At 47.1% G+C, this 26827-nt stretch overlaps 1 protein-coding gene across 2 annotated transcripts in view; it reads right to left on the minus strand.

Annotated features, from left to right (window-relative positions):
• Positions 1–26827, minus strand: part of OSBPL10 (oxysterol binding protein like 10) — a 282172-nt gene that overhangs the window by 32258 nt on the left and 223087 nt on the right. For both annotated transcript variants that reach the window (XM_022553889.2, XM_089918971.1), the window contains one exon: positions 767–916. In XM_022553889.2, the coding sequence (XP_022409597.1) occupies positions 767–916 (150 nt within the window). The remainder of the gene's footprint in view (positions 1–766; positions 917–26827) is intronic.

Below are 26827 nucleotides of genomic sequence, written 5' to 3' on the forward strand. Positions count from 1 at the left end.
GCTGGACAGCAGGCATCTCCCACCACCCACAACGCTCCCGAGGCCCACACACCTCTCAGCTGCACGCAGAGCGGCCTCCCCTCTCTCCTCCAGATCGAAGCCACTGCCCGGAGGCAGGGAAGGCTCCACGGGGGCCATCACCCGGCCACCAGCGTGGAGGATGCTGGGTCCTCTCGACGAGGTTTCCCGGGATGGGCGCAGCACCAACAAGAGTTATTGTGCGTCTACCAACCAGCGGGCACACAGCTCTCCACGGGAGCAGCGAGGTCTGGATCATCAATGGGGTTAAGGCCAATGACAGCCAGCAACAGGAGGTGGCCAGGTGCCCAGAGGCGGGGCGGGGGGGTGGGGCGGGGTGGTGGTGGTGGTGCAGGTGGAGGCAGCCTCACTCTTGCCCACACCATTTCCTTCCTCCTGTTTTCTCTCTGTGGCCAATGCACCACGTCCATCTCTCTAGGTCACCTTTAATCCTCTCCAGGACACAGCAGGAGACAAAGAAATCCCATCTTGAATTGTCCTTATCTTGTGTGCTTTCCCTGCCCTTGAAGCATTGCAGCTCCTCCAGAGAAGCAAATGCAAGGCTCATGCTCTGGGGATGATCGTTTACATAAAATATCCTTTCCAATAATCCCCGGAACATCCATACTTGACCGCAGCTCTGACCCTTCCCCACTCTGCATCCCCAGTCTCCCGAGCGGGAAAGCCTGTGAGGGACAGAAGGCACCCAGACGACGGGCCACAAGCCCCAGGGGACACGCCCACCTACCTTGGTCAGATCCATTCCAAGTTTGAGCTGAGAAATGAGGTGAAGGATTACACTGCGCTGGTCCTCCATGACGCCCACTTCTGTCTCTTCCTGATCTTCAGTGTCACTTTTCTCATCTTCTGACAAAACCAATTCGGGGCCTGAGTTTGGCTAAAACGAGATCATCAGTAAAAATCACCAGCCTGCTCCTGAGAAGCTAGAAGCACAGCACTGAACCCATGTGCTTAGCAAGGGCAGAGAGCCCAAGCCTGCCCAGATAGAGTTTCTCCATAAATTGGTCCTCCCAGCCGTGGGCAGAAGACGATCTTTTTTTTTTTTTTTTTTTTTTTTTTTTCGGTACACGGGCCTCTCACTGCTGTGGCCTCTCCCTCTGCGGAGCACAGGCTCTAGACGCGCAGGCCCAGCGGCCATGGCTCACGGGCCCAGCCACTCCGCGCCATGTGGGATCTTCCCGGACCGGGGCACGAACCCGCGTCCCCTACATCGGCAGGCGGACTCCCAACCACTGCGCCACCAGGGAAGCCCAGAAGACGATCTTTGGGGTGCAGGCCCTACCTTTAAGCACCTGAGGAGCCCTCTCATCTTCCCCTCCCTCACCTGTGAGTGAGCCTTCTAGCCTAAGCACCTCCCCCGACAAGAAAGCTTCCTGCCCTCTAAGAAACTAACTATAATATTCAAGTGTGAGTCCCTTCACCTTGGCTATTCCCAAATAATATTCTCCTGTTAACTTGTACAACCCAGGGCACTATAGCTAATGTAAATTTCTGTTTATAAGCAAAAGTCAGACACCCCTGAAACTGACATTACCTTATTTATGGGAAAATTTACTCTGAAATTATTTCTATTCCCGTTAGTGAATATCACTACAGCAAGTTAAAAAAAAAAAAAAAAAAGGCTCAGTGCTGGCATTAATTTATGGAGAGAAGCAAAAATGAAAATGTAAAGAAAAAGTCTGAAATTTTATAATAATGCTAAGCTTCAACCTGGCTAACAGACCCTGCACGTTCCTTGATGCAAGTTTTATTCATTCAGTTGCTCGATTCCAGTTTTCCAAATTACAGAGAAAGCAGGCAAGGTAATAAAATATGCAAGGTGGATTGCTGAGCGCATAATTTTCCAGCACCTGACTACCAAGAACTCTGGCTACAATTACAGCTGTCCTCACAATTCTGTTGAAAGAAATAATCCTATTCACCATTCTTCATTTATGTATGTTCTCATAGTACTTGTTTCTGTATCAGCAAAAGCACTCTACACAAAACGCTACGTAATTGTTTCTAATTACTGTTGACTGGTAATTACTAATGAACTTAACATATAGAAACACGGGAGCCCACACATTTTAATATAAAAGGATACAGACTTGCCCAAATATCCAAGCAAAAACTAATCATTTTCAATCTCATTAGACAGAAGCATCTCATCTACTTCCAAAACACAAAAGTTATTTAGCGATCAAGGTGTTTATAATTGTCCTTCCTCACCAACACTCCAGAGGAAGTATGGTGCTCTTTCCACTGGGGTAGCATTTCTAAAATTTCAGTTGAAATGGACATTTACCATAGACATACTGCTCAAATTATTCCCAAGGCCATGGGGCTTTCCTCCAGCCACAAGTCAAGTTTCCATCATGTGCCTGGTTCCCTAGACTCATGTCATGTGTGCTATGTGACATCATTGGAAAGGTGCTTTGCTAGATATACTGAAATAACTGAGGGCCCCTGACCCCCACCATGGTCCAGAGAAGACTAACCAGAGGGGGAGTCTGGGGCCATGGGCCACCCTGATTCCACACCGGGAAATCAGAGACAGAGGGACAGGAGCCAGCACTTGCTGTCAATGCCCGGAAGCCCCCTACCTCTCCTCCAGCTTCAGCTCCTGTGTTGCAGTGCCCATGGCAGCCAAGGTCACTGTGGTTACGAGTCTGACGGGCTAAAGCAGGGCCACCGTCCCATATACTTGCCCTCCTGACCTTCCCTGCTCCTTCCCCCTCCTCTGAGTTTCAGGCAAGTTTTAAAGGGTGGCTGTCTCCATTCACTGTGAGTTTGCATTTCCCGTCAGTTGCCACCAAAGCCAGAGAGCTCAGACACACTCCCTTCAATGCCAAGGTGATGGAGCTGCTACTTCCTCTGCAGTAACGTGCTGGGTGGTCACCTATATTAGCAGACATCCCCTCCACCCAGGGCAGCGGGGCAGGAGAGGTCAAGGCCTGGTTATCTTGTGTGGCAGGAAAAAGGACAATCGAAAGCAAATCACGCTACCATCCTGCACTCGGGGGGGTGGGGTGGGGGGGCATAGCTTTCAAGGTCCTTATACATCTCAACAAGAAAGGGAGCTCCATGGGAAAAGAATCTGAAAAAGAACAGATACATGTATGTGTATAACTGAATCACTTTACACCTGAAATTAACACAACATTGTTAATCAACTATACCCAATATAAAATAAAAATTAAAAACAAAAACCAAAAAAAAAAAGAGAGAGAGAAAAGGAGCTCCACCTGGAGTGCAATTGTTCCTGCTTGAAATTAGCTGCTCTCACAAAGCACTGATTGTAAACTAAACAAATCAATAGCTCAAGCAAGTTTTATGAAGTGAAGAATTGTTCTTTCTTCTCAAAGTGTGATTTTCCCATCTGCCCACAAGCCAGTGCAACCCTCCCACCCACTGCCACACTCGCAGGGAGATGCTTACAAACCACAGGGACCAAGCGTCTCCTGCTGTCTGCCTTCCTTGGAAACCAAACGCAGCTGGTCCCTGATTTCCAGGAGCCAAGACGCCTTCTGCAAGCTCCCGCCACATCATACGAAGAACATACATTACTGTGCACACAAACGCCTCCAGCTTGTCCCACTTCAATCAACGTCACGTTTCCTGCGTCTGGTGATGCCGTCAGGGACACTGGCTCCAGCAAGGAGAATTAAGGCTGGTGCACAGGCCTCAGAAGCTGACTCACTCCAAGGCGACTGGCGACCAGAGCTCCTTGGGACCCTGAAGTCCCGCCAAGGAAGGAAAGGCCACGGGGAGCCTGACACACATCCCCTCACTGGCACAGACCCTTAGCAGACGGTGCCCTAAGCTTAAACAAGGATCCAGCAACATTTCTGTCTCCTGCAGCTTCGGAAAACTTGCAAAAATTCTCTTATCCAACCTTGAGTAAATAATCAGGGTTTAAAAATAAAGCTGGCTTCATTCATCACGTTGTCAGTGAACGTCTTAGAGGACACCCCCAATTCCACCCACACTGGAACTCAAGTCCATATGCAGAAGGTGAGATCACCCCCTGGTGTGGGTCCAAAATGGGGGTACGTGGATGGAGGGTAGGGGTTCCCAACAGGGCATGTCGGTCTGAAGGAGGTCAACTGGCACCTGCAAAGCACCCATGGTTAGCAGGGGCTCTGAGAAATGGAGATTTCGAAGAACCAGGCTTTGATGGAGTTTTAAAGACAGAAAACCTTCCCTTTTAGGGTCAAGGGTTTGCAGATTCTGCTGTTCTGATGTGAAATCCACAAAAACGGAACGGTCAGTGGATCCAAGTCTGCTTTCCACAGTCAGGCCCATGTGCTCATCACATCCTCACCCCCCCGCTCATCAAGTTCTGCTCCCCTCCTGGGTACCCCTGTATGCCCACGCCCTCCTATACCAATGGATTTCTGCTTGTAAAGTGATGACAACCGTCCTGAGGTGATCAAAGGTGGCAGAACGGTCTTTCTCCACCTCAGAAGAAAACTGAAAATAAGAAATGGCTTTTTCTTATTTTCTGAGACAGTTCCTAAGACTGAGACAGTTCCTAAGACTCAAGCAAGAAGAATCTTTAAATACTGCCGTTCCCCAGAGAGCTTTGCAAATGAGCCAGCCTGAACCGTAAAAATGTACACAGACTTGAAGATAAAATGGAATTAGAATATGTTGTAAAGAGAAGCAGGCTTTGGAAAAAAGAGGTTTTTAATAAAAACAAAAAATTATGACTCAGTATTGCTTACCACATGAGTACCGCAGGACATGGGGTGCTACAACAATCCAGTGACTCTTGCCTTGTTAGCAAATGGTGGGGGGACGGACAAGCAAAGGTGATGGACAGGAAAAGGCCACCTGGCAGCTGGGGTCCAGGGGCACCCCTGGTAGCTCAGCAGTGACCTGGGCCCTAAAGCAAGGATTCTTAATCTGGGCCCTATGGACACTCGTTAAGATACCTACCTATACCCTTGACATTTCATATACAAATTGTGTGTCTGGGCATTTTATGGAGAGAGGGTCCTGCTCTCCATGGACTCTTAGGAGGGTATCTGTCCAGGGCTGACCTCAGGTCTCGCAAGGTCTGCAGGGTCTCAAGGTCTGAAGGGTCATGGAAGAGAGATGGGCTCTCAGGGTGGGAAATGGTTGAGTCAAAGATGGTCCCAGCACCTGCAGACGTGCCCCTGCCTTACCACCAAACTCTACTCCTTATCTGATAGGAGGCAGCTCCTCCACGGGCCAAGGACCAAAGCCAGAAGCAACACCGTGACTTGAGTTAGGTTTATGTGGGTCCAGCAGTCTTGTCAAGGGGGACACCGGTGTAGGGGAGACACTGAACATTCTTAGGGTCTCTTCTTTTTCACAAAATTTTAATTCTTCAATACAAATGCAAATTCCAAGCAAGACTGAAATTCCAACCTCTTTTATTCAATACACATATGTGATTTAATTACAGTTGGAGTCAGTTCCAGGAAAAAAAAACCCAGGAAACAGACATTTATCTTTAGAGTCCATTCAATTCCCTGTCAGAGGCCTCACTCCACCCCCACGCTCCCAAATCCACCCCAAGCCCCCTTCCCAGGCCTCGCTCCCTATTTTCCCTTCCTCAGACGGTGTACTTCTCTCTTCACAATGATCTCTCCTTCTTTCTTAACTGAGACCTGGCCCTCAGACAGCTGGGGCCAGTATAAGCAGTTGGATCTATTGTACTAACATCCTCTTTAACCTAATGTCTTAAAGGGCTGAACCCTGAGACTCAAGGCATTAGAGAGAGGCCTGGGCATTACCCAGCCTTCCAAAAAGCCTTTTCACTGTTGGGTGGGGAGCAGCTCCACAAAGAGCCCTGAAAACCCAGACATGCAGGTGTGAGGGGTCTCCTCCAGCAAGGATCGGGATGGACTCCTATAGCCATCTTCTGCCAGGTAAGAGGTATTCTTAACTAAACAACGTCTTCGGCAGAAAAACATAATCCACTGAGCTCATGTTAGCCACCACCCTCCTGAAATTCTACCGGACCAAGATACAAAGCCAGCTAGCGAATGAACATTCTCCTCTGGCAGCGAACACACTTCAGCTCAATCATTTTTAAAGCCTGGCATCTCTCCCTGCATGCTGGTACCTTGGCATGGAGGCACGGGTGGGCTGTGCCATCCCAAAGAACCTTGGCATTGAACGCAAGAACCCAACGTAGCCCAGATATCGTCCTTACAGGAAAAGGGGGGAACACAGCCATGTCAAGAAGACTCTCTGGTATTCTGGGGGCCAGCGAAAGGTGGGCAGCGGGGGAGAAGACCCAGAGCATCACCACCCTCAGATACCCTCAAATGAGAGCTATGTCTGTATCACAGCAGCAGGCAGAAGAGTAACCAGGAAATGACGTGTCCTCTTACGTGACGTGCTTCTCAAGCCCACAACTACACAGAACATGCAATGACATGCAATCGCGGCCACCAGGGTGAGTCTGCTTTTGCTGACCAGGGGATAAAAGTCAACAGAAGCTGGTCTTCCAGAAAATAAGAGGTTTTAGGAAAAGTAGGAACGTGAAACATGGACAGAGCTTAGGGGGTCAGAGAGACTGGGAGGGTGGGTACATGGAGACAGACCAAGGGGACAAAAAAAAGGAAATCCAGTGAATACTGGAAGAAAAGCAAGAGGGTCTGAGTGTCTAAGAGGTACAAGTACCCACGGACCAACAACCAAACCAATTTTTTTTTTGGTTCTAATGATAAATGGTATTACTGTCTCTTTAATTTCTAGTCATTTTTTCATCTCAGTAGTCACAGTGTATTTAACCAAGTTATCACAACCATTACTTGGTCCTCAGAGCACATCTTCATATCAGTAACATTTTATCAGTAAATCCTAAGAAGCCCCGCCTGACAGCCCAAGGTCACGAGAACTGGCACAGCTGGATCCGAGGAGCCGGTCCAACTTGGGGCTCAAGTCAGCAAGCATCAGCAGAGCCTGGAGCCCCCAAAGACAGCCAGACGTCCAGCAAATTCCACCAGTAATTTCTGGCCCTCATTCCCCAATAGGAAACGTCTACCCTGTGACTGTCAAGTGCACGGCCCTCCCTACCACGCGCTTGGAACAATTATCTCCCGAGGACAGACACAGACGTGAAGTTTGTCCTCTGAACGTGCAGTGGCTGCTCCTGGGGACCTACTGTTCTCCCCACGCTCAGCACAGGCCGGGTTTCTCCTCCAGAAGAGTCTCTCTAATTCCCCAAAAGTAGGCCATCCTTGCTCGGTGGAAGGGCTCTCGGTCGGAACAGATGGATGCTTATCTCTGGTCACAAGTCATGCCAGAGGGCTGCAGTCAGCCACACGTCTTCGGATGGTGTCTGGTCCGGCTGACGGCCCTTGGCCCTGATGCAGGGCGGCAGCTGAAGGCTTCTCACATGTACTGTCCTCTCTGTGGAGCCACGTCGAAGCCAGGCCACCGACTGGGCCTCGGAGGCCACCCCCTTAGTTAGGGGACCTTATCTGGCCATTTGGAGGTAGGTACAATGAGGCCACTGTGGCGAGGTGGGGGGGACCTGGCGGAGAAGTTGGCTCTTATCCTTGACAGGTTCAAGTACAAGCATGTCCACGCAGCCTGCTCGTCCCAGCTGCCATCTGGGGGGCACTGAGTTGGCTGCCACTGCCATCATGATCCTTCTGCCGCCTCCCAGTGGATGTGCTGGCTTTCTGGCTCTACCCACACATACATACACATTTACCACACTTGGCTCTCACAGACTGCAAGGACAGATGCTCGTCCTGAGCAAAGGGGCCGACCTGCAGAAAGGTTAATTTTAAATCAAAGACATCCTGGAAGGCAGAAGGAAGTTGCTTCTGGGGAGGGGTGTGGAGGGGGGGGTACATTCGTCATCAGCCAAGGTCATCGGGAACATCACACCAAGAAGGTTTAAAAAGCGTTCCTTTCAAGACACGTGAGGTAAGCATCCAGAGGGAGGAGAATCGCCAGCCCTTTTCCAGCATCCATGTGTCTACTTGAAAATCATTTTAAATGAAAGCAGAAAAGAAAGGAATTGCGAAGGAGCAAAGGAAACCGCAAGAAAGCACCGCAAAGGAAAAAGGAAGCAGCAGCTGCAAACAAAGAGGGAGGTGATTACTTTGCAGCTGAGGTTCTGGAAGCACATCAGCAGGACCCCTGGCCCTGGCATGTGGGCACCGGGAATCACGGGGAGGGTGCCAGCGTGGTGGGTCAGGCAATGTGCCAGCGCCGCATCCAGTGCTTTATGGCCTTTTCCCCATCAGCAGAAGTCCAGCCCTTTCCAGCCCAGCCCAGCACTGAAATCACAGCCGGGCCGAGGGCTCAGCAAAGCTCTGCAGGGTGAAGGGGCACGCCCACCGTGCCCTAGTCCTGGGTGGCACCAGCAGCACGGGTCACGCTTCCCAACTCACAGGAAGCCCCTGAGGATGGGGATAAAGGTCACGAGAAGGAGAAGAAAGAGGATGCATCACCACAGCTCTGCAAGGCAGCAAAGATCCAGGGAGAGCTCTGCGTGGTGGCTGCAGAGAGACGGCCCTGGACATAAATCCTGAACCTGCCACCTTCCACCTGGCAGGCAGTCTCCTCACCTGTGAAGTGGAGATGGTACCACCCACCCCCTGGAGGGCTGCTGAGAGGCCCGGGGAAGTCAGGGCACGGGAAGTGGGTGCAGAGGGAACACTGAGCAAAAGCCTGCTGCCCTCGTGAGGCTGCAGCATCCTCATGGGCACATGGTGGACCTGCAGCCACGGGGATCTAGAAACCACAGCTGAAGTGCCCATCACCCCTGCTTGTGCTCGTTCCCATCCCGGCAGCATCCTTCTGGAAGCTGCAGCATGCTTCCCATGCTGTCTCCCAGGCCCTCCTCAGCAATGATGACACCGAGGGTTCTGGGGCTGCAAAGGTCCAGGCCCCCCAAATAGTCCATGGCCCTGACCATGAGGTAGCATCACTTCCTGGATCTGGGGCTGCAGCAGAAAGAGATTCACAGAAATCCATCCTCCAACAAATCTCAGCCTAGAGTCACATGCAGATCCGGGAACCACATGGGACAAACACACAGTAGCCGGGACAGTGAATCGGACAGTGCAGGCCATCCCCTGGCCTCGGGAGACCTGCTATGGTCTGCAGGGAGTGACAGGACGGGGGTGCCTGTCATCCAAGGCTACCCAGGAAAGGTAGGGAAGAAATTCCCTGAGACCCGTCCTAGCCTTCCTGGCCTCTGATAAGAGGAAAAGTGCTGGTTTAAGATGTAAAAGGACCCCCCACCTCCTTGGGGTGGGCTGAAGGGTGAGCAGTCACCAGGCCTGAACGAGCTACCATTGCACCAGCTGCCTCGAGCTCAAAGCACCGCGTGAGACACTGAAGACAGAAGGATGCGGTCTTAAGCCACGGTCTCTGCATTCAACCAGCGGGAATCTTTTGGAGGACCTTTCTTTCTCCATCCCTGGGTGGGACTGGTAAGTTCCCAACTCATCATTCGACACTTAGTTCAACCATGCTTCACGGGGGCAGAGGCGATGCCTCCATCCTAACCAGGAATCCCTAAGCACCCTGTCCATGCCCAGCTCGGCACTTACCCCAACTGTATTTATGCAACTGCCCATCTATCTGCCTTCCCGTCAGAGCAGGACAGTCAGCTCTCTTTTGGTACAGGAACACTGATGATCGGGGCTGGCTGCTTAGGGCTCTGGGTCAATGTGGATTAGAAGCCTCCTCCAGGATCTGGGAGGAAGAATGCCCTGATCCAGCAGCAACACCAGCCGGGAGCTCAGGAGGGGAGAGTGACAGCCATGGCGTTGTCAGCTTACCCACCTCAGAGCTCCGTGATGATGGGAAGCCTGTCTTACTCAGGCTTTCATTTCTAGAATCCCAACACAAAGCCTGGTTTTATAATAGCTGCTCAGTTAAAAAAAAAAATTGTAAGGACTGAATGAATAAAACTAAAGAAAAATTGGGAAAACTGGAGCGTGCAAGACAAAATCCATATTTAAAATGAGAAGGCCAGCCAGTCACAGAAGACCACATATGACATGATTCCACTTATATGAGATGCCCAGAACAGGCCAATCTACAGGGACAGAAAGTACATTAGTGGTTGGTGGGGGACGGAAGGACGGGGGGATTTGAGGTGACAGCTAAGAGGTAAGTTTCCTTTTGGGGTGATGAAAATATCCTAAAGCTGACTGTAGTGCTGGTGGTACATAGCTGGGAGCATCCTCAAATCCATAGGATGGCACACTTCAAATAGGTGAATTGACATGGCATGTGAATTATATCTCAATAAAGCTGTTATTTTAAAATTAAAAAAAAATAAAAGGACACACGATGCAAAGTCAAACAAGGCCAGAAGGAAGGTGACGTGTGCAGAGCCAGACTCGGGCCTGAGTCTCACCAAGGAGCAGCACTTAGGGCGGCAGAGAAAGGCGGGGCCCTTCCAACCAGAGTGATGTGACAGGGAGGTTTGGCTCAGACCAGACTGTATGTGGCTTTGGCCTTAGGACTAGACTCACTCCCTTGGAAAGCCCATGTGATTGATGCCGTGGCTTTAAACCATTTGTACACTGATGGCTTCTAAGTTTATATCTCAAGTTCAGCCTTCTCCCCTGACTTCCAGCTTTGTGTGTCCAACTGTCTATCCACACCCCCAAGCTATTAGGCAGGACAATGGGCTCCCAGACACGCCCACGTCCTAATCCCTGGAACCTGTGAATATGTTACTTTACATGAAAAAGTGGCTTTACAGATGTGATTAAAGCCTGGAATCAGGGCAAGTATCCTGGGTTATCCAGATGGATCCAACAGAATCACAGAAATCCCTAAAACTCGAGACTCTTTCCTGGCTGTGGTCAGAAGAGGAGATGTACCCATGGAAACTGGTCGGACATGCAGCGTTGCCGGCTTTGAAGATGGAGGAAGGAGCCACAAGCCAAAGAAAGTAGGCAGCCTCTGACAGCTGGAAAAGGCAAGGAAATTGAGTATCCCCTAGAGCCTCCAAGAAAAACCTCGATTTTAGCTCCATGAGACCTATGTCGGACTTCTGACCAACAGAACTATAATACGATCAGTTTGCACTGTTTTGAACCAACAAGTCTGTGATAATTTGTTACAGCAGCAATAGAAAATTAACACACTACCTAATAGGCATATTAAACATAATATATCCAAAACACACCTTGCAACTCACACCTCCAATACATGGTCCTCTGTCTCAGGAAATGGCAACTTCATTTTTCCAGCCACTTGGCCAAAAGCCTCAGCACCACCCCTGACTCCAGTCTTCCTCACATTCCACCCACACCACAGCCCCCAGCAAACCCTGCCAATTGCATCCACAATCCAATTTCTCTCACAACCTCCACTCCCTGGCACAGGCCACCGTCAGCTCTCACTTATTTACTGCAACAGCTTCCCAGCAAGTCTGCCACACCCCCTCTATGGCCTCGGTCTCCTCACAGCAACCAGCAGTCATCTTCAGTCATAACACAGAGCCTCTCTAACTCATGCTCAAAACACTCCCCACTTCCTTCAGAATCAAAGTTCTTATTGGGGCCCAGGAGACCCCATGTGATCTCGCCCCACTGCTTCTCTTACCTTCCTTCCCACCGCATCCCTCCCACACCCTCCTCAGGCCCCGCCAGCCACTTTCTGTTCCTAGAACACATGAAGTGCACGTCTACCTCAGGGCCTTCGCACCTGCTGTTACCACCCTTTTCCCCCTGGATTTCTGCATGGCTTCCTCCCTCCCTTCACTCAGATCTCTACTCAGGTGTCACCTGACCGTCCTCCCCACCTTCCCCATCATGCCCCCCTCCAGCTGCTCCTTCACTCCTGGCACTGATCGTATTATATGCCGATTGATCACCTCTGTCCCCTGGAGAAGGTCAGCTCACGAGAACCAGGCTGTGTTTTGTTCACTGTTGTGTCTCTATCAACAAAGATAGGACTTGACACTGACATATTCCTCGAATGAGTAAATACACACTTGGCTTTCCCCTTTGGAAGTGAGCAACTACGGACGATCACTAAGGGGCTGAAGAATATAACCCAGGCCCCAAGGAATGGCCTGTTAATTAAGCCACGATGTGACTGTTGCAGGGGTGACGGGTACTGAGAACCATTCTGGAAGCTTCCTGCAGCCACGGTTCAGCGTGAGGGAGAACAGCGTGCACGAACAGACCCATCAGGCTCTGTGTGAGGCACAGGAGAGGAGCACAGACGGCGTAGGACACGGCCTGGGTCCCCCTGGGCCTGCAGCCTCTGTGCGGACAGTGGCTGGTGTGGGCTCCCAGTTGCAGGGTCAACAGTGAGCACCGCAAGAGCCATGGGGGAGCAGCAAGGCGGTGGCAGGCAGTTCAGAAGGAAGAAGCAAGCTCTGGAGGGAGCAAATGGAGCCACAGAGGAGACAGCTCAGGAGATTCAGACGCAGCATCATTCAAGTGGGAAAGAGCCGTTAGCATCTCATGTTGCACACCTCAATGGGCCCCTGCAGCACCCCGCCTTCTCTGTTTCACTCACCATCCTCCTTGTCACCCAGGTTTGAGGCCTGCAGCTTCACAGACACCTTCCCAGTGCCCCAGCACCCCGACACCCACCCGCTTACACATCCCTTCCCTCTCCCATCTCTGCCATCACACGCTGGGCCTCGGGCACATCTCATAGGATCCGAACACTTCCCAGATTCTCATCTGCTGCAGACCCCTCCTCTTATGCTCTGTTTCATATTGCACCACTAGAATGTTCTTCCCAAAACATCCGCTTCTCTGTTCAAAGTCTTCAAGTCTTCATCCCATCGCCCAGAGAAAACGATCCACTCACTCAGCCCACCATTTCGGGCTTTCGTCCCCCAGACCCCTGTGGTCACATCCCCTCCTGCTATTCACCTAATCCTCCTGCAGCCTAGACTTACCCTGCCCGGCGCGGTAGCCACCAGCCACAAGTAGCTATTTAAATTAATTAAAATGAAATACAATTTAACCAGCCACACTGTAAGTACTTAGCAGCCACAGGTGGCTGGTGGCTACCATATCGGTCAGTTGGCAAAGAAAATATTTTCATCATCGCACAAGTTCTACACTTTATTTTATTTTATTTTAATATTTACTTATTCGGTTGCACTGGGTCTTAGTTGCGGCTTGTGGGCTCCTTAGTTGTGGCTCGCGGGCTGCTTAGTTGCAGCCCGCGAACTCTTAGTTGCAGCATGCGTGTGGGATCTAGTTTCCTGACCAGGGATGGAACCCAGGTCCCCTGCGTTGGGAGCGCGGAGTCTTAACCACTGCGCCACCAGGGAAGTCCCAAGTTCTACACTTTAAATGTCCCCCCAACTCATTTCCATGCCTCCCACCATTTGTGATTTCTCTGCAGAAAGAGCACCCATGCCCTGATGCAGGCTCTGATGATCCCGGGGCAAAGGAAATCCCTCCCCCTCCTCTAACACCCCACATGGAAGCCTCGCCAGGGTCGCTCACAGGTTACTGCCTTGCCTATCTTTTCCTAACATTTTGGCAATAAAAAGCTCAGTGAGAACAGATCATTTTAAAACTCTAAAATTCCTACTGAACCACAAATGAACCATTTTACAAGCACCTTCACCGAAGAAACAAAAAGACGACAGAATGATATATCAGCGGGGGGGGGGGTCCCCCTGTGATTTGCTTCTTTTGTAACCATGGATGCGCATCAAGAACAGAATTCTGGCTTTCTATATCCACAGTTGTTAATGATTTATGTTTTGTGCTGGGTGATAGATTTTTTCTGATTCTGCAGATGGTGAATGCCTCTATTCAGAAAATAAACACAAGGAGACTAAAGTCGATGGCACCCCCTTAGTGGTCCTTTCAGAGTCTACACTTGATGCCGCTAATTGCTAGACCACCTTGCTTCTTCCACACATTATGCAGTCATGGGCTCATACTTAGAGGCAGGCACAGGGAAAAAGGATGCAAAGCAAGGAGGGGATGCAGAATGGAGCAGGGGGAAGCTCGGGATCAGGCCTAACACATGGTCCCGAACCTGCAGCCTCAGCATCGCTGGGAACTTGACAGAAAAGCAAAGTCTGGGCCCCATCCCAGACTTCCCGACCTGTGTTACGTTTGTGGGGACGGGGGCCCAGACCTGTGTTATGTTTGTGTTTTGATGTTTATTTTTGAATCAATAGAATTTATATGTGGTGCAATGTACAGGCCTTAGTGCGTGGTTCCATGAGTTATGACAAATCACTTTATATTCAATTACTTTTTTTTTCTAACACCTTAACTATTTTTAAGTGTACAGTTCAGTAGTATCAACTCTATTCACATTGCTGGGCAACAGATTCCTGGAACTTTTTCATCTTGCAGAAATGAAACACTACGCCCACTGTAGGCTTCCAGCCCACCTCCTCCCCTCCCCCTGGAGAACCTGAGTGTTACCAAGCCCCCCAGGTGATTGGGATGCATGCCAGCACTTGAGAAACCACTGCTCTAATGATCCCAGGCCATAGCAGGAAATGTGTCACTGGCCTCTTCTGATTCCCCAAACCCAATCCTGAGTGCCCAGTGTGGACATGGGAGTCAAACATGGACAAATGGACAACTTCTATCAAAATCTTGTGTAGGCATAAGTTGAAGAAGGAAATTGTATTTCTCAACATTAGACCAGGCTCTGGAAATTTCACTTGATGGCCCAAAAACAGGATCAGAAAGCTATAAACTTTTTTTGTTTTTATTTATTTATTTTTTGTGGGGGGCTACATTGGGTCTTCATTGCTACGCGTGGTCTTCCTCCAGTTGCAGCAAGCGGGGGCTACTCTTCATTGCCGTGCGCGGGCTTCTAACTGTGGTGGCTTTCTTGTTGCGCAGTGTAGGCTCTAGGTGCGCGGGCTTCAGTAGTTGTGTCATGCAGGCTCAGTAGTTGTGGCGCATGAGCTTAGCTGCTCCATGGCATGTGGGATCTTCCCAGACCAGGGCTCGAACCCACGTCCCCTGCATTGGCAGGCGGATTCTCAACCACTGCGCCACCAGGGAAGCCACACAGAATAGTTTTGATTTACAGGTCATTGGAAGCAAGAGGTATTTACTGTTCTTTGCAGGCAAAAAGGGATTGCATCATGAATAATGGAAAAGGCAAAGTCCATTAAAACTGTTCTGCAGATAACGCTCTGTCCAGGCCACCAGGGACATCATTCACAGGGGACTCCTGTGTGCCAGGCACATAGCAATACACACACAGACGCATCCCAGCCTTCAAGGACCAAAATCAGGGAAATCTACGCCATTTCACTTCAAGGGGTAGAGTTTCTGTATTGCTACCCCCTTTGGGAATTTCTGGCTCTCAGAAGATCCAATGATTTAGTACCACAAGAAGATCAAAAGCTAGGAATTTTAGAAACAACCCCAAGCTTGGACAATTTTAGATTCTTCACTTCTCTTAAAAACTCTCTGGTATTTGTCTATCATGTCTCGATTTCAGGAAAAACTAACAAACTTAGGGAAAAGCATCTCAGAGAAAACAGGCTCTATCTAGTGTCTTGTAGAAAAAAGAAATAAACCAGAAAGAAAACCACCACAGCTCTTAATTCTACAATGAGGAAGCACCAATAAGGCTCCATTAAAGCTACAATCTCTAAATCCCACTCAATACATTTTGGCTCAAATAGCTGGCATCTTCTCTGCTTTTTAATTTGCATCATGTGCAACCATTTTTCTAGCCACTGTGATAGCGGATATTAAAAGAAGTTTTCCCTGTACTTTTATTCAAATGGGAATTGATACTCGGGATCTAAGAGGGTAATTGCAGCAATTTTTTTTTTCATATTATTCACGGCCATAAAATCCAGATGAGGCTTACTATGTCTTCTACGTTAAAAACCATCACAGTATCATACTCTGCTTTGCCCCACCCTCAAATGCTTTATTCAATGAAAACGTCAAGGGGAAATGTGTGAGACAGCTGTAATCATCCCAGGGTAATGAAAACACTGTGTAGTGAGCACTATTAATGATCAGACCCGTGGGTTTAAAACCATATTTCGAAAAGATACATGCACCCCAATGTTCACAGCAACACTATTTACAACAGCCAAGACATGGAAACAACCTAAATGTCCACTGACAGATGAATGGATAAAGAAGATGTGGTAGAACACTACTAGTGGAACACTACTCAGCCATAAAAAAGAATGAAATAATGTCATTTGCAGCAACAGGGATGGACCTAGAGATGATCATACTAAGTGAAGTAAGTCGGACACAGAAAGACAAGTATCATATGATGTCACTTATATGTGGAATCTAAAATATGACACAAATGAACATATCTGTGAAACAGACTCACAGACATAGAGAACAGACTTGTGGTTGCCAAGGGGGAGGAGGGTGGGAGAGGGAAGGATTGGGAGTTTGGGATTAGCAGATGCAAACTATTATATATAGAATGGATAAACAACAAGGTCCTACTGTATAGCACAGGGAACTATAGTCAATACCCTGTGATAAACCATAATGGAAAAGAATATAAAAATGAATATATGTGTGTGTATGTATAACTGAGTCACTTTGCTGTACAGAAGTAATTAACACAACATTGTAAATCAACCATACTTCAATGAAATATATTTTTTTAAACTGTGGGATTATCATATGTAGCACAAAAAGAGCACAGTAAATTTTAAGGTATGAATGTCTCAGGTAGGACCCACACTCTTTTAAATATTAAACTGTCTCTTCCTTTTTTAGATCATTCTGATGCACAGAATTTCCATTTCTCCAGCATAACGCAGTCCTGTGATGACTCTCAAAGCTAGGCTTTCTGTCACCTGGCTAGACATTTGAAAAATGCTCTGTTCCTGAACGATAAATCTTCATCCCATTTATAAAGGGTGATAATGAAACACATCCCTCTTGTGAGTTTGAAAGTACCCCATGGTAGGTGATATTTAACTGAATATTTTACCATGCTATAATCCAATGTCTTTAAAACTAAAAAACAATTTAACTTCTGACATTAAGTACTTCATTTTTGAGAAATAAAACTATTGGGGTTTTTTTTTTTTCAACTTGATAAGTATCCTGATTAAAACTGCCTTAAAACCCAGCAACATTAGACCCTGGATGGAGACAGAGTGTCCAAACCAGAACCACCAGAGAATGAGTCACTACACATTTTGACATCTGCCTGAGGGAGAAGCTGAGGGTAGGAGAACCAATGCTCTCAATGAGAGGATGCTTGATTCATGCCGATGATGTTTCCAGGAAGGATGGGTGTACATATCAGCTCACGTACGTTCCCACAGTGTGATACCTCCCTATAAAACAGCCACCACAAACACAGCAACACCGTGGCTCATCTCAGTGGGCAGCCCTAGACAGCAACACACAAAATTCATTTGAAAGGATGTAAGTAGGGGGAATCTGACTCAAACCAATTCAAGCGAAGGGCTCCTCCATGGGGAAAGTACACCCAAGAAGAGGACAAAATATTTTCCTCATACTATGAAGGACTAATTGGCTTAATATAAAAAGAATTCTTACAAAACATTAATTAGAAAGTCCAACTGAATGGGAAGGTGTGCAAAGGCTGTGAACAAGACATTGAAAACAAGAGAAATACAAAGAGCTAATAAATACATGAAGCATATTCTCAACTTCATTCATAATCATAAAAATAGAAATTAAACAAGATACCATTTTTCTTCTTAAAGAGCACTGGTAAGGGCTTCCCTGGTGGCGCAGTGGTTGAGAGTCCGCCTGCCGATGCAGGGGACACGGGTTCGTGCCCCGGTCCGGGAAGATCCCACATGCCACGGAGCGGCTGGGCCCGTGAGCCATGGCCGCTGAGCCTGCGCATCCGGAGCCTGCTGCTCCGCAACGGGAGAGGCCACAACAGTGAGAGGCCCGCGTACCGCAAAACAAAACAAACAAACAAAAAAGCACTGGTAAGAAAATAGGACCTTGATATTCATTCCTAATGGCAAAAGAACAGGAAACAGCAGCCCTCACACATTGCTGAGAGTATAAATTTGGCTCAATCTCGGAGGGCAACTTGGTAATACTCTGCAAAATTTTAAATTCCCACATATGTTGCCTGAATTCCACTGCTAGACAGTTTCCCTATAAGACACATGTGCATTAGTGTGCCAAATATATGTCGAGCACTATCTGTAAAAGAAAACTGGACTATCTACAAGTCTCTCATGGAGGCTGGTTAAATAAATTACGGTACATGATTCCACGAGTTATGATACACCCAGAGTTGAATGCTTTGTGGCTGTTAAAAGGAATGCAAACAATATACCTAAAGTCTATATTGTAAATTAAAGAGCCACATTATCTATAGTGTGATTCCACTGTTGTAAAAACTGTTTAAAGTATATATGTTTGCTATGCAAACAGACTCCCCAGAAGAGATACAGTAGCTCCTTGTAGGAGGTATGCTGGAAGGAAGAAAGAGTGGACTTTTACTTCTGACGTCCTACCAGTCCTATGCTGTGGTTACACGACAATTACGCTGCAAAAATTTTTCAGGTCCTCCTCCTCCCAGTGCCAAGATATGAACTGTGTGAACTGTCAGAGACAACCTCATGGGTCACGTCTGGCTTAATACTGAGGCTCTTGGGGGCAGCAGAGGGGATGGAGGGGTGAGGAGCAGCAGCAGGCTGGGAAAAGTCAGTTTGGCAAAGTTTCACTATGGACAAAAGCCACAGCCAGTTACTTTCCTCCCGACAACGCATCCAGCTGAGCTGACTGCTTTCCTCCAAGGGAGCAATGGAACCACTGGCTCTCTTTCAAGTCGGAGGTCCATCCCACTTTTATTTTCATGGTTTATCTAACGTCTTTGTGATTGCCAACCAACTCACTTGCTGTGTAGGCTGAATAATAGCCCAAAGATGTGCGGTCCTAATCCCCAGGACGGTGACTGGGTTAGGCTATATGGCAATGGAGAATTAAGGGTGCTAATCAGCTTAAAGTAGGGAGACTGTCCTAGATTATCTGGGTGGGTCCAGTGTAACCACAAGGATCCTTAAAAGTGGAAGAGGAAGGCAGAAGAGAGAAATCACAGGGAGACAGGACTATGGAAGCAGAGTCAAAGAGATGCAAGGTTCCTAGCCCTGAAGATGGAGGAAGGGGCCACAAGCCAAGGAATGCAGGCAGCCTCCAGAAGCTGGAAAAGCCAAGGAAATGAATTCACCCCAGAGCCTCCAGAAAGGAACGCCGTTCTGCTGACACCTGGATTTTAGCCCACCGAGACCTGCGTAACACTTGTAATCTACAGAACTGTAAGAGGATAAATTTGTGTCTTTTAGGCTAAGTTTGTGGCCATTTGTTACAGCAGCAACAGGAAACTAATACAACCTACCTGATATTTCCTTTATGTCTCTACACTCCAGACTTCCTCTTGTGGGCAAAGCTGGGGTGTGCTGTGCAAATCAGCCCACCTGGGCAGACTGCCTTAGAGATGCCCACTGGATTGGGCCCACCCTGCCAGCTGGCTGGGTGATTTTAGGACTTCCTCAGAGAGAAGCCAGGCAAGACACCTACCTTGCAACAAAACTGCCTTGATAATGCTTAAATCAGCTCTACCTGGAGAAGCCCAGTTTGAGTAAGTTATTAATGAAAGCCCTTTGTGAATCAGGCCCCACCATATAAATATATACATTTGTCATCATTTACACCCAGAATACTCTTTTGGAAGACTACATAAGAGAAATGAATCTCGCGTGAGGAACCCAGAAGAGCTTAACAACAAATGCTCATAGGGCTTCCTCAACCAACTTCCTATCTACAGACTGGGGTAAGAGAGGCAGGTCAAAGACAATTTGAATAAGACTCTGACTACTGAGTACCTACTATGTGCCAGGCACCAAGATGAACAATGACAATACACCGTCTCATCGAGTTCTCATCACATTTCCATCAGGAAATTACTATGATCATTACCATTGATAATTCGCATGCCCACGTTCTCACAGACAGTAAGTCCAAGAGCTGGGGTCCAACCGACTCTGTGAGCCTCCACAGCTGGAACCCTAGAGACATCATTCTAACCCCCGCATCGAGGGACAGCTTAAACTGACATCTACTCTAGACCAGAATATCCAAGAGAAAAAAGAGAATATCAGCTTCATTCCTATGATCTAGAAATGCAATCATTTAACCTCACCTCTCCAAAATACCCCTGTAGCTTTGAAACACCTTTTTATTCATCTCAAGAGCCAAGCTACCTGAAAGAGGATCTCTCACTGTCTTTGTTATTGTTTTGTATCTTATGTTCTACTGATTGCTTCTTTAAGGAATCTGTGTTCTAAAAAAATATAAACAAAAAGCTTGCTTTTGTGAGGTGGGCACTCTGATGCTTATAAAGGTCTTCTGTTGAGGCTCAGGAAGGAATTGTTATGACATCTGTCCCCACTTTTCTACTCACCTAGTGAAGAACCACTGATCTCACAGAGCAGCATCTAAAACAGAAAGGTGTTTCCTCATTCTGGGAATTTCTATGTAAGATCCCATTCTAAATAAGGTTTTTAGCTCTAAAAATGCATCGTAATGAAATTAAAAGGCATGTAAACATAAAAATAGTCCCTTTCCCTTGCTTGCATTTCTTTTCTCACTTCAGTGCAGGAAATTGGTTTCAGTCACTATAAGAAAACCTCACACTCCCCAAAGGAGTTGTTTTCTCCCCAAATTACATGTTTTTTTTTTAAGACAGAACTACAAACTGGCCCTGCATTAGTACACAAGCCATTGAAAAGAAGATATTTGGGATCCGAAACACATTTTCCAAAGAAGAATGTCATTCATGGTGTAGGTGCATTTCCAGAGTAACCCACAAAGCTCTTTCAAACTCAGAATGTGGATTAAATACTATACATTTGCTGTAGGAAGATCTGATACTCTTGCAGTATTACTTTAACTATATAAAACAATCAAGTTCTATACATATTCTTTTTCAAGGAAAGCAATTCTGATGAGATCAAGGAAAATGTGAAGAGAGATTTGGGGCAATCTGAAGGACATTTCCATGGCTTTAAGGATTGATACACTGTTCTCAGTTAGGTTTAATTTCATTTCCAAAAAAGTTATGGTTTCCTTTTCCTCCAAATGGCTGTATTTCTGCCCATCTTCTTATACTTATTTGTGATGAGGTCATTTGCCGGGATTACTGTAGCTAATAAAGGGAGCCACAAATGACATAGGACAGTCCGATGTCTCATTAGCTGGCTGCAGATGGTGAATGGCAGAGAAAAGGGACCCGGGGCTTTGGGGAAGTGATGGCTATGAGTTGTCCTCAGAGGAGAAAGAAGATGGTCGTGACAGGGTGTCACATGACACTTGACTGCACCTGTCACCTCACAAAGCCTACCTGCTTGGCCCCTGCTGCTCTAATATCTGCAGGGGCAAGGAGAGCTTTGGTGCTGGGGTGACTGGGGACAGGATGGACAGCCAGACAGCTGCTGGTAAGGTAAGTTCAAGTATCAGAGGGGCGGTTGTTTGAGTCCTATATCCAGAGGGGGTAAAATCTTTATCAGAACTTAGACAATTTCATTCACACATACACATACCATCTCCATTCTGCTGAGTTGCTCATCTATCACCACTACCAAAAAATTTTAAATTTACAATTATAATATAGCACAGAGGCAGCCCCTGCACCGCACCCCACAATCCATCTACAAAACTCAATCCACATTGCAAAAGGGATCCAAGAACTCATTGATTAATTCAGGCAGAGCCCGAAGTATATGTGAGAAAAGACTTTCCTCTTTTCTTCCATAACATTCTTTCCCCAAGATCATAAATCTCTGAGCATCGACTTCACATCTCTGGAAAATGAACGGCATCTGAGACAGCATATAAATCACCTCGAGAAGAGTTATTCATTGTGGGCAAATCAAAATGTAAGCTGGGCAGATGGTGAAGAGCTCGTTTCTACTGGTAGTATCCCATGGGGCGAGGCAGGCTAGGGGGAAAGCAGACAGAGTTGTGAAATTTGGGGCCACAGTGATAGGAAGAGAATAAATACCCAAAACAACAGGACACTAAAAATTATCCTACCACATGGCTACAATCTCTTCAACTCTTCGCCAGTGCTTCAGATCTGACTTTCTCCCTCTACGGCCAAAAGACTGGTATCAGGGCAAAGAGAAGAGGACTCAGGATAGGGGGTTGGGGGGAGGGAAACCCCATACTAAACACTGCAGTGCTTTAAGCCCTCTTCATTCACCAGTTTCAAAGTGCTTAATCCTTTGGGGACTGCGGCGGGATAGAAGAGATTATACCACCTGGTGCTGATTTTTTTTCATATGGCTCCAGCTCACAACTGGCAAATCCAATATGGCTGTGTCCCCAACACTCTGGTGGGTGTTTATGTCACAAAGCCACAGTGGCCTGGCGGGAGGGGAGGAAAGGGAGGCAACACGGTTGCAAGGCTCCCCGAAGACTGGCTTGTTCTAGGGTTGAACCCACTGGAAGCCCCAGACACACCCTACTGGCCCCTGAGCAGGTGTGACCGGGGACCTATGACTATACTCCACCTCGCTCTTATAAAAGCAACACCAGCCAAGAAAACAAAACTTTATTATCACCCACAAAAAGGGATACGAAAAAAGGAAAAGGAATGAAGGGAAGAACAAGTCGTTGAAAAAAGTAGCAAAAATTGAAATGAATCCCCCAAAGCTGCACAGGAAACGACACTGCTGTGCCTCTGAGAGCTCATTAATGTGGCCAGAAACCAAGTTCAAGAAGCCCTTGAAAAATGCACACAGAGCTTACGTTTGTGTGTGATGGCTATGTTTGCTGTCCATTTGTTAAGAAGAGAAGAGGGCAGAAAAACGCTCTTTTTGACAGACAGGAGCTCTCAGCCATGGGAAGAGAGATTGTTCTCAGCAATCACAGCCTGTGAGAACACCGCAGAAATATGTCTCCAAATGCCATGATGCCAGATGCCACAGACGGTCATCTTAACTACCACGGCCTGCAGCCACAGACAACCAGCACCTCCATGGTGCTGGCAAATTAACCTGGAAACGTCACTTGGCTAAAAACCATTTCTTCTGCTTCTAATCTCAAGTTATAAAAAAATAACTATTGTGAAAAATGCACAGAGTTAATAAGCTGAGTATCTTAGCTCAGGCTAAAAATACCATAGACTGGGTGGTTTAAACAACAGGAGTTTATTTCCTCACAGTTCTAGAGGCTGGAAGTCCTGGATCAGGGGGCTAGCATGGCTGGGTTCTGATGAGAGCTCTCTTCCTGGTTTGCAGACGGCTGCCTTCTGCTGTGTCCTCACAGGGTGGAAAGTGAGAGAGAGATCTCTCTCCCTCTTCCTTCCAAGGCTACAGTCTTATTGGATTAGGGCCCCACCCTTAAGACCTCATTTAACCTTAACTGCCTCCTAAAGACCCTAACTATCAGATACAGTCCTATTAGGGGTTAGGGCTTCAACATATGAATTTGCAGGGAGGTGAGTGTATGACTCATCTCCTAGTACTGAGCTATGAAAATCTGCTAAACTTAGGAGTTCTCCATTCCATGTCCATCACATAGTAGCGCAATGAATGTTTCATGAATGAACAAATAACTGAGAAGATGAATAATTACTATCTTACTATACTGGGAACACAGAGCAAACTTATGAGAGAGCAGTCTATTTTCAAGCACAAGCAACAGCCTGGATCATTCTGATTTCTAAGTCTCGAGGGTCTGGTAGCCAGGAGGTGTCTCGTCTACATTTGCACAGTGGATGGACTGTTTTCTCTCCAAACCAACAGCCAGAAGAGGAGAAGAAAAAACCCAGATGATTAAAAGCCACTCCCCATTCCATAATGTTAGAACCTAAATGGAATGCCCTCTGTGGATCTTCTGAAAAGGTTATAATAAGAGCTCCACACATCACCACCACCATCTAGTACCTGTTGGATAGGTCGAGGTCAATGACCAGAAATGGACTAATTATTAAGAAAGCCTTCTGTCTAGGGAGGTCCAGGACACTGGCCATCAATGAATCACTTGTCACAGCAGCATACATAACTCACCTGCCACTCAACAGGTTAGACTTACCCCTAGGAAAGAGAGAGGGACAGGAAGACAGGGAGAAGGATGCCCTCAGGCTATGAACAGTACAGATGGACTTTATCATTCACATTCATTCATTCATCACATATTTACAGAGTGTCTACTATGCCCACGGTGCTTTCCTAAATATTTTGGAGTCTTCAATGAGGGATCAGAGAGAGGTCTACACTCAAAAAATTTGGCCTATGAGATGAAACAGTCGGGCTAGAAAAGTCTTTTCTTTCCTGGGTTGGGATCTGGGAATCTGTAATTCTTTTGAATTTTTATTGGAGTACAGTTGATTTACAATGTTGTGCTACTTTCTGCTGTACAGAAAAGTGAATCAGTTATACATATACACACACCTACTCTTTCTTAGATTCTTTTCCCACATAGGTCTTTACAGAGTATTGGGTAGAGTTCCCTGTACTATACAGTAGGTCCTTAATAGTTACCTATCTTAGATATAGTAGTGTGTATGTGTCAATCCCAATCTCCCCAATTTATCCCTCCCCACTAGAAAAGTCCTACGGAAACTGAAGATGAGCACTGCAGGAAGAAAACCTGCTTGGGGCAGGTATGGGGGTCCAGCCACACTCTCTGTTACTCCCCAAGGCTAATGGGGACCCAATGTGGGTCCCCCCAGGACTCGAGACCCCTGTGATTTAGCACCCTCCTCCAAAGCCATGGAGGGTGACTGTGGTAACTCTAAAGCAGTCATGGAAACCCAGTTGCTGGGTCTTGGGGGGGATCTAGTTCTGGTTATAACAAGAAAAGTGTGCCGGGGACTTCCCTTCCCACACAGAGCATCTTGGGAAGAGCTCTCATCTCATCCCACGTTCTAAAAGAACGTTGTGAGCAGGTGATGCTTGGGACTGTAGCTGGCATGCTGCCACCATGACAAGCATGGGGATGAAAAGCCAACAGCAAGAAGAATGGAAGAAACCGGTTTTTCATTATTTTTTTTTTAAGAGAGAGGTGATCGATTTTTTGTGTAATAAAAAGCACATGAGATCTTCCCTCTTAACAAATGTGGAAGTGCGTAGAGCAGTAGTGTTAGCTACACGCAGATGGCTGCACAGAAGACCGCCAGAACCCTTCATCTTGCACAACTGAAACTCTCCACTCACTGGATAGCAACTCCCCATCCCCTCCCCACTGCCCCGGCCACCACCATTCTACTTCCTGTTTCTATCAATTTGACAACTTTAGATACTTCCTATAAGTGGAATCATGCAGTATTTGTCCTTCTATGACTGGCTTATTTCACTTACTATAATGTTTCTAAAGGTTCATTCCTTTTTTAAGGCTGAATAACAATCCATCATATCATCCATATACCATATTTTCTTCATTCATTCATCCATTTAGGTTGTTTCCACCTCTTGGCTACGAGGAACAAAGCTGCAATGAACTCTGGGGTGCAAATATCTCAAGAACCTTATTTCAATTCTTTTGGATAAATACACACAAGTGGAACTGCTGGATCATATGGTAGTCCTAGTTTTAATTTTTTTCAGGAACTGCATACCATTTTCCAGGAGCCTGTATCTTCGAGGCCATCGGGAGTGGTTGCAACAAACCCACGGCCACTCACTGGCAGAAGTCTTACTGTGTGAGAAAATTAAATGTAGTTATTGCTTGAGCTTCTAACTGTTGGGTTCTCTGTTATTTGCAGCTGAAAGAATCCTCCTAGAAACAGGAGATGGTGTGGTATATACAGAAGGGCACTGGCTGGGGAGAAAGGAAGTCTAGATGTCCATCCTGCCTTTACCACTGGCCAGTTCTGTGACTCTTGGCAAGTCAGTCAGTCACTCCAGTTTGGGGAGTGGCCACTGGACCCCTAAAGACTATTCTAAGATGTAGTGACTCAAAGGCCATGGCTCAAAGAGAAAAAACATCTGTCCTACAGGATCTGGGAAGAAGAGGCAATCAAACTCTCTAATGACAGGGTGGGGAGTGGGGTAGAAAGGGGTTAATCATATCACCCACGACCTTACTTGTTACAAAGTCCAAATGTGATCGCCAACATTTCCTACGTAGCAACCATTAACTTTGTGGAGCTATCACAGAATTCACTAAATTGATTTTCCACCATTATAGGGATGTGTTAGCTGACCCACTCCATGGTCAAACAGCTGACAACAAGTACATGTCAAATATTTTGAACAAATCAGTAAGGTTGAAAATGCGTGTTAAAAGAATTATCCAGGGCTTCCCTGGTGGCGCAGTGGTTGAGAATCTGCCTGCCAATGCAGGGGACACGGGTTCATGCCCCGGTCCAGGAAGATTCCACATGCCGCGGAGCAGCTGGGCCCATGAGCCATGGCCGCTGAGCCTGCGCATCCGGAGCCTGTGCTCCGCAACGGGAGAGGCCACAACAGTGAGAGGCCCGCGTACCACAAAAAAAAAAAAAAAGAATTATCCAAAGGATCAAAACAGCATATTACCTTATCTTGAAAAACTCTATCACCATCCCATGCCTGACACTTCATGCTCAGTTAACATCTACCTATACATTGATGTATTGCGGAGATGAAGAATAAAAAGGATCAAAATGGGTTGCGATTACACTGGTCAGGCTTCAACCTGAATGTCAGAGGATTTCAAAACTAACAGCTTTATATGTGGTTAAGTGGTTCAAATGTTCAGTGCTAAAGATGACAATTCAACCAAGAGCATGAAAATTCTTCTTGAGGCAAAATTCAGTTAAATCTTTATATCTGTCTCTTTCCCTTATGTGTAAAACAATGCCCTCCCTTGGGGAAGTGGGGATTTTGACACACTTACTTGAAAATTAAATT

Source organism: Delphinapterus leucas, chromosome 10 (assembly GCF_059928025.1).
Source record: "Delphinapterus leucas isolate spDelLeu-1000000601 "Yukka" chromosome 10, BTC_Dleu_Yukka2, whole genome shotgun sequence".
Lineage (NCBI taxonomy): Eukaryota > Metazoa > Chordata > Mammalia > Artiodactyla > Monodontidae > Delphinapterus > Delphinapterus leucas.